The 8,788-nt window shown below is 44.2% G+C and overlaps 1 protein-coding gene across 1 annotated transcript; it reads left to right on the top strand.

Annotated features, from left to right (window-relative positions):
* Positions 1 to 951: 951 nt before the first annotated feature.
* Positions 952 to 8,788, top strand: DDX55 (DEAD (Asp-Glu-Ala-Asp) box polypeptide 55). Its single transcript, XM_009082059.1, is given in 13 exon segments — positions 952 to 999; positions 1,087 to 1,173; positions 1,751 to 1,842; positions 1,954 to 2,016; positions 2,886 to 3,035; positions 3,563 to 3,752; positions 3,876 to 3,958; positions 4,373 to 4,504; positions 5,222 to 5,314; positions 6,045 to 6,159; positions 6,821 to 6,989; positions 8,164 to 8,468; positions 8,621 to 8,788. Coding segments are annotated over 13 exon segments (1,677 nt in total). The 5' UTR covers positions 952 to 969.

Genomic DNA, 8,788 nt, shown 5'->3' with positions numbered 1-8,788 from the left:
GGGCAAAGAAGATGATTCAGGGACTGGAGCACCTCACTGGGGAGGAAAGGCTGAGGGAGCTGGGCCTCAGCTCAGAGAAGAGATGACTGAGAGGGGCTATAATTATTCAGGTATATGAATGGGAAGTGCTAAGAGGATGGAGCTAAACTCTTCTCACTTGTGGAAAGTAATAAAGCAAGAGGTAACCAAAACCAATGCACAGGAAGATCCACTTGAATACGAGAAATTCTTTCTTCCCTCTGCAGTCACTGAGCACTGAACAGGTTGCCCAGAGAGGCTGGGGATTCTCCCTCACTGGAGATACTCCAGAACTATCTGTACACAATCCTGTGCCATGTGCTCTGGGATGTGCCTGCTGGAGTAGGAAGGTTGGACCAGATAACCCATTGTGGTTCCTTCCAACCTATCTGATTCTGTGGTTCTGAGGGAAATTGCAGCCCTTGGCTTCCCACTGGCACTGCTTGGGTGATACTTATAGACAGCTGTGATGATGATCCCAGAGAGTCATGGTTAGTGGCACAGAGTCTAGTTGGAGGCTGTCACCAGTGGCATCTCCAAGGGGTCTGTACTGGTCCCAGTACTGTCTGTCAGTTATTTGGATGAGAGCTCATGGATTTTCCCTCACTGGAGATACTGCAGAATTATCTGTACACAATCCTGTGCCATGTGCTCTGAGCTGACCCTGCTTCAGAAGGGAGGTGTGACCAGATGACCCATTGTGGTCTCTTCCAACCTGACCTGTCCTAGGATTCTGTGAGCTGACCCTGCTTCAGAAGGGAGGTGTGACCAGATGACCCATTGTGGTCTCTTCCAACCTGACCTGTCCTAGGATTCTGTGATGTCTCTTGGGCAATTTTCACCTCTGAGCTTTACCACCATGGCCAAGTCACCCCTCTGAGCTTTACCACCATGGCCAAGTGGTGCTCACGTGCTGCTTCTCTTTTCCAGTCTGCCACCATTCCCCTCTTCATGAGTAACAAAGATGTGGCTGCAGAAGCGGTGAGTGCCTTCCCCTGGTCCAGCTCCTTGTTATCCTGGTTTGCCTCTGGAGCTGAGGGAGAGCTGATGCTGTTCCCTTTCTCACAGGTAACAGGCAGTGGGAAAACCTTAGCCTTTGTGATTCCCATCCTGGAAATTCTGCTCAGACGGGAAGAAAAGTTGAAGAAAATGCAGGTAAGGTCAAGTTACTCAGTTCTGAGTGTGTATTTATGGTGTGACAATAAGATTTGAGGACTTCAGGAGAAGTAGCCGTAAGGAAAATTGCACCCACATACAGTGACTGTATGCTGAGCTCTTTGGTGTAACAGTAAACTGTTGAAAACTTGAAACTAAATATTGAGATGCTTTTCTTGCACTTGGATATATCTTTGACATGATCAAAACAGTTCTGAGCTGTTAGAAAATGCCCTAAAATAGGGAATACACTGTGAGGCTTTGAATGCTTTTTAGTATTCACTAGCCTTGAATACATTTTACTCTGCAGAGCTTCATTGGTATTTGCTGTTAAGTATCATTGTTAGATGTTGCTCTTTGAGCAGAGGAATTTTGCACATTGATATGTCCAAAATAGCTATGATCTTTCATGGATACTTTGTTATTTTATGTACTTTATTGTATTTCTGTGGAAATGGTTTTGTCTGAAACTAGGATCAAAACCATGGCTTATATTCCCTTAGCTTGTGAGGGAGAATTTTGCCCAAATCTTTCTTCTAGCCTGTTATTTGCCATAAATTCCTGTTGTTTTGTGCAGGTTGGAGCTATAATTATCACACCAACGAGGGAATTGGCCATTCAGATCGATGAGGTGCTCTCACACTTTACAAAACACTTCCCCATGTTTAGGTGAGTGAACTTCAGCCTTTCCATGACCTTAGTTCCTCCTCCTTTGTGCTTCTGTCATCACAGAGCAGCAAAACTCATGGATGACCCAAATCTTACTGTTTTATTGTTTAGTCAGATTCTCTTAATCGGTGGTCGGAACCCGATGGAAGATGTTGAAAGGTTTAAGGAACATGGGTGAGTGTCAGTGTTTTGTATCAGTGCCTTAAACCTTGTCAGGGGTTTCACACTGGGATTTTGGTCCTGCTGGTGCTGCTGACATGTGCAGGAGTATGTTGGGGCTGTGCTGGGAAGTTGTGGATTCTTTTCTGTGAGTGGGGTACACTGTAGGGAGACAGCAGGAAAGCATCTTAGGTGACATCAGTGCTATTTCCCCGCAGGAAAGCATCTTAGGTGACATCAGTTCTATCTCCCTGGTGTTTGGGTGAAGAACAGAGCTGAGAAATGTCTTCACTGAATACTTCAGTTCTCCCTTGTAAATGCTGCACTGGCAGTGAGCTCTAGTGAATCTCAGGAAAGCATCTTAGGTGACATCAGTTCTATCTCCCTGGTGTTTGGGTGAAGAACAGAGCTGAGAAATGTCTTCACTGAATACTTCAGTTCTCCCTTGTAAATGCTGCACTGGCAGTGAGCTCTAGTGAATCTTCTGCTGAATGCTGCACTGGCAGTGAGCTCTAGTGAGGCCGAGACTCTGCTGATTAATTTTCTGAGCTAGTTTGGTGCTGAGACTGATGGTGAAGCTTTGAGCAATCCTATTGCCACTGGCTGTTACACATGGATACCAAGTATTTCTTCTACTGACAGTTGCTTTCCATAGTTGCTGGTTAGACTTGTGTTGCCACAAGGGTTGTTCTTCCCCCTGGGCATTTCCCTCCCCTCCCATAGTGTCTGAAAGGCACTGAAATCCAAATGCAGTTAGAAGTGGCAAAATTGAAGCTGTTTTCTGGGATGCAGTGCAGGTTTGTGCTGGGATAACCACGTTGGCAGCTCCCCCACAGCCCTTACCCTGCTCAGTGACAGAACTGCTGTGTCTCCTTCACTAACAGTGGGAACATCATCGTGGCCACCCCTGGGCGCCTGGAGGATCTGTTCAGGAGAAAAGCAGATGGGCTGGACCTAGCAACTTGTGTGAAGGCTCTTGATGTGTTGGTGTTGGATGAAGCAGACAGACTTCTGGATATGGGCTTTGAAGCAAGGTATTGGGAGCATCAGTTGTAATAGCTCTGAAGTTTTCAGTGAGTTCATGTGTGATGGGTGTGAATGAGCCTGCAATGACCTCTAAAGTTTTGTTCTGTTTTATTCTGTTTTGTTCTTTCTTCCCTCTTTGCTTCATAAACTACATGAAGCAATTGCTAAGGGGGAAGGGGCAGGGCAGGGAGTTGGGACTAGATCATCTCTGAGGTCCATTCCAGCCCCTTAACGTAATAAGAAACTCTAAGAGAATCAGGAAAGGTCCTTGATGATGAGTTTAAAATTTATTTTGTTGTGATGTGCATCAGCACATCTCTATTAATCCTTGGTTAAGTATCATTATTTACACATCAGAATGGCTTAAAACAGCTGAACAAATCAGCTTTGGTCTCCCTTTTCTCTCAAAGTGATGATAATTGAACAGAAGTTTGGCACATGACTCAGTTTTGCTTGGTAACTCTTACTTCAATAAGTAAACCTCTTTGTGAGGCAAATTTTGGGAGAGTTATGTTTTCCTTGTGCTCTGTTGCAGTTTAAATGCCATTCTGGACTTCTTGCCCAAGCAGAGACGGACAGGTCTGTTCTCAGCCACTCAGACCCAGGAGGTGGAGAACCTGGTGAGGGCAGGACTGCGCAACCCCGTCCGCATCTCGGTGAAGGAGAAGGGAGTGGCTGCAACCAACACTCAGAAAACCCCAACACGCCTGGAGAACTACTACATGGTGTGAACTGCTCTTGTCCTGCTTCCATCAATAAGTGTCTTAAGTCTTGACCACTTAAGATCATGTTGATGAGGGACCTGAAGTTCTTTCTCTTACTTTTCTTTTCTCTTTGGCATTGTTTAGATCTGCAAAGCAGATGAAAAGTTCAATCAGTTGGTGCATTTCCTTCGGCAACACAAACAGGAGAAACATTTGGTCTTTTTCAGGTAATTCCGTTTGAGTTTCATTGTAAAAACAGTTTGGGGGTTTATTACTTTCATTCCTAAACTCTGCCCTGTGTTGCCAAGGACACAGCTATATTCAAAGTGGTTAATTTTAGGAGCTCTTGTAGAATGTGGTGCCTAAAAGGAGATGAGTCATTGCTTGTGTCAGGATTGTGTTGAACATGAAGAATGCACATAAAATTGATGCTTTGCTTCATAAAGTAAGACATTGTAGATGATTCTGTGTTAATTACAGGTAGTTCTGTGTTAATTATAAAAATCATGTGCAGATTTGAAATAATAATAGTTAGTAGTGTTTACTTTTGGAAGATCTTGGACCCCTCTAGCTTGACTGTCTAAACCAAATTAAAGAAGCAGCATAACCTTTTGTTTCTCTGCCTCCCTTTCTCACAACAGCACCTGTGCCTGCGTGGAATACTATGGGAAGGCTTTGGAATCCTTAATTAAACAAGTGAAGATAATGAGCATCCATGGGAAAATGAAGCACAAGCGCAACAAGATTTTTACGGCGTTTCGGAAGCTCCCAGGGTAAGGAATGTGGGAACAGGCTAAAGCAGCCAAAAGTTAAAGTGGTGAGGGGTTTGCTGCTTAAATGAACAGACTGGTAGGAAAAATAACCTTTTCCTGATGGATAACCAGAGGGGAAAACCAGGATGTTATTTTATCAGTAAATGAACAAGAATCATAGAATCACCCAAGTTGAAAAAGAGCTCCAAGATCATCCAGTCCAACCCTACCCTGGTCACTACTTGAGTTGAGTCTGTGCCCTCTTGTCCTGCTGCTGGTTGCCTGGGAGAAGGCGACTGACTGAAACTTAAATTTGCAACAGGGAATTGATTTTTCTTAGAAATATAAATCACAATAGTTTTCATGATGTTATGTAGAATTTTAGTTGGTGAAAGCTGCAGTTACCTTCTATTTTGTCTCTCAAAAACCCAAATGTTTTGTGGCTCGCTCTGCAGAGTGATGCAGAACCTGCTGCTGGTTGCCTGGGAGAAGGCGACTGACTGAAACTTAAATTTGCAACAGGGAATTGATTTTTCTTAGAAATATAAATCACAATAGTTTTCATGATGTTATGTAGAATTTTAGTTGGTGAAAGCTGCAGTTACCTTCTATTTTGTCTCTCAAAAACCCAAATGTTTTGTGGCTCGCTCTGCAGAGTGATGCAGAACACACAGCTTTGGGGAGGCTGTTTCTCCTCAAATCACAGTTTAATTAATTGACTCTTTTTCTTCTCCCTAGAGGCATTTTGGTTTGCACAGATGTGATGGCTCGAGGCATAGACATCCCAGAGGTACACTGGGTGTTGCAGTATGACCCACCCAGCAGTGCAAGGTACAACTTCAGCTCATCACAACTTTTTCTCTCCATGTGCTCACATTACTGTACTGGTCAGATATAAATTGGGAACATACAACTGTGGAAAAACACATTTAATTGCTGCCTGGAAGTCTGAGTGAAACACACAAAGTAAAGCAGGAGCTAGGGAGGTTGATACACTGCAGTGTTTGGTGTGAGTGCTGTGATTTGAGATGGCTTTGTGTGGTGTGTGTGTGTGTGAGTCAGGTGAGTGGTCACCACTTAGTCTGTGTGAAGAGGTGACTCTGGGGTAAGGCTTAGTGTGAGAATGTCAGAAATAATGAGAGGGGAAGGAGAACAGGGACGGCTCTGTGAGGAATGGTACATTGAAAGCTCCCAGGAAAAGAGCTTTTCCACAGTGTGAGAATGTCAGAAATAATGAGAGGTGAAGGAGAACAGGGACAGCTCTGTGAGGAATGGTACATTGAAAGGCTCCCAGGAAAAGAGCTTTTCCACGTGTATGTTAACTTTTGTTGTCATCATTCTCCCTACAACTTGCTGAAACTTCACCCCCAAACCAGATACCCCTTGCTTCAGCCTAACAACTGAGTGCTCTGCCACGTCTCTTGCATTGCACTTACTAACTCCAGTTGGTTTGGTTCAAAAGTCCATAGCACTGTTTCCCATTCCCCTTTCTGCTGCCTAACACTTTCAGATCATGCTGAAGAGCATCTCCTGCTGAGCTGCCTGTGTTGGGTTGTTTCAGTGCCTTTGTGCATCGCTGCGGTCGCACCGCGCGGATCGGCCACGTGGGCAGCGCTCTGGTGTTTCTGCTTCCCATGGAAGAATCTTACATTAACTTTCTCTCAATCAACCAAAAGGTTAGTAGACTTTTGTTCTACCCCAAAGCAGGAAAGAGCAAGGGGATATCCTTGCTGATAGGAGCTTTGAGACCAGAATGTGTAGAGCTTGAGGTATTGTTTTAGTAGAGGTGCACGAGTAAAAAAGGCAAGAGCTGCCCATTAACACCAAATGCAACTGTCTGTTGGAACATGATTGCTCCCAGTGTTACATGCTGAGTTTCTAAGAGGATGATGCAATGAGTAAGGAAAGGCCTTTTGTTCCTGAGGGTGTAAACTGAGCATTTCCAGAAGGGCAGTGCTGGCTCCCTCTCCTGCCCCGGCCCTGCCACCCCCACCTCACACACTGCACCCTCTGTGCTGCTTGTTTCTCATTCCTGTAATTTTCCATACCTGGTCCTGCATTTGTGGGATATAAATTCTCTAGAGACCTGTTAATGAGTATAGCTTGATAAGGTGTGAGATGAAGATGTTGCCTCTGCAAAACTGCAGTGTGGGAGCTCTTCTGGGCCAGGTCAGCTGTAGGTGGGGCTGATGGTCAGCTGGTGTGTTGGAGTGACCAAGGGGAGAGGGGCTGAAAGCTGAGGATTAACTGAGCAAGAAGTTTTGGGGCTCACAGTGCATTTCACATCATGCAGCTGAACTTTTCCTTTGGTTTTGTTGTATGTTCTCTGGTTCTCAGTGTCCCATGCAGGAAATGAAACCACAGGCAAATGTGTTGGATCTTCTTCCCAAGCTGAAGTCCATGGCCCTGGCTGACAGGGCAGTGTTTGAGAAGGGGATGAAAGCCTTTGTGTCCTATGTCCAGGCCTATGCCAAACATGAGTGTAACCTGATCTTCCGAATCAAAGGTAATTCCCAGCTGGGCTGGTGCCTGGCACTGTTCCTTTCAGAAGTCAGGGTTTGCTTTGGGAAAAAAAAATCTGTGTTGTTACTGTCCAGAAGCTTTCCTGTAATTTTCCATACCTGGTCCTGCATTTGTGGGATATAAATTCTCTAGAGACCTGTTAATGAGTATAGCTTGATAAGGTGTGAGATGAAGATGTTGCCTCTGCAAAACTGCAGTGTGGGAGCTCTTCTGGGCCAGGTCAGCTGTAGGTGGGGCTGATGGTCAGCTGGTGTGTTGGAGTAACCAAGGGGAGAGGGGCTGAAAGCTGAGGATTAACTGAGCAAGAAGTTTTGGGGCTCACAGTGCATTTCACATCATGCAGCTGAACTTTTCCTTTGGTTTTGTTGTATGTTCTCTGGTTCTCAGTGTCCCATGCAGGAAATGAAACCACAGGCAAATGTGTTGGATCTTCTTCCCAAGCTGAAGTCCATGGCCCTGGCTGACAGGGCAGTGTTTGAGAAGGGGATGAAAGCCTTTGTGTCCTATGTCCAGGCCTATGCCAAACATGAGTGTAACCTGATCTTCCGAATCAAAGGTAATTCCCAGCTGGGCTGGTGCCTGGCACTGTTCTTTTTAGAAGTCAGGGTTTGCTTTTGGAAAAAAAATCTGTGTTGTTACTGTCCAGAAGCTTCAACTACTGATTCACTTTCTGCTACATCAGATTTGGACAAAAATCCTCTCTTTTCAAGCAATTTCTTTCAAGAGAAAACATTTAATTACTGAGTTGGACCAAACTGACATAAGGATAAATAAAAGTGACTAAGCATTGTGGTAGTGTTAACTATAGAGTGCAAACAATGCACTAAAATAATGTCTGGTTTTTTCCTGTCTCAATTAAATTAACTTTTTATCCAGCAGGAAACTGACTTTATGACCTTTATTTTCACAGATCTGGATTTTGCTAGTCTTGCCAGAGGTTTTGCATTGTTAAAGATGCCGTTTTAACAGATCTGGATTTTGCTAGTCTTGCCAGAGGGTTTGCGTTGTTAAAGATGCCAAAGATGCCTGAACTGAGAGGAAAATGTTTTCCAGACTTTACTCCAGTCACTGTTAATACAGACTCCATTTCCTTTAAGGATAAAAACAGAGAAAAGCAAAGACAACAGAAATTAGAACAACAAAGAAAAGAAAGAGAGGAAAATGAAGGGATCTGGATTTTGCTAGTCTTGCCAGAGGGTTTGCGTTGTTAAAGATGCCAAAGATGCCTGAACTGAGAGGAAAATGTTTTCCAGACTTTACTCCAGTCACTGTTAATACAGACTCCATTTCCTTTAAGGATAAAAACAGAGAAAAGCAAAGACAACAGAAATTAGAACAACAAAGAAAAGAAAGAGAGGAAAATGAAGGGAAAAAGAAATTCATCAAGAACAAAGCCTGGTCAAAGCAGAAAGCCAAGAGGGAGAAGAAGAAGAAAGTGACAGCTAAAAGGAAACTTGAAGAGGTAACTGTGTGTTCTGCTGAGCTGCAAGTGATTGCTGTAGCCTCTCCCATGGCAGAGAACTCTGGAGCTGATGGCTGTAAAATAACTGTAGCTGCACAGAATGAAAACCTTTTGAGTGTTGTGTCTAATTTGTTGTTTTCAACTGCCAACAGGGCTCTGATATTGAAGATGTGGATATGGAAGAGCTGCTGAATGACACAAGACTCCTGAAAAGATTAAAAAAGGGAAAAATTAGTGAAGAGGAGTTTGAGAAGAAGCTAACAGGCAGCCAAAGCAGAATCACAGCAGAAGCTGTTGCTGACACGGATTCTGAAGGTTGA

Source organism: Acanthisitta chloris, unplaced genomic scaffold (assembly GCF_000695815.1).
Source record: "Acanthisitta chloris isolate BGI_N310 unplaced genomic scaffold, ASM69581v1 scaffold15089, whole genome shotgun sequence".
NCBI lineage: Eukaryota > Metazoa > Chordata > Aves > Passeriformes > Acanthisittidae > Acanthisitta > Acanthisitta chloris.
The sequence above is the reverse complement of the archived record's forward strand: the minus strand, read 5'-3'. Positions and strand labels throughout refer to the sequence as shown.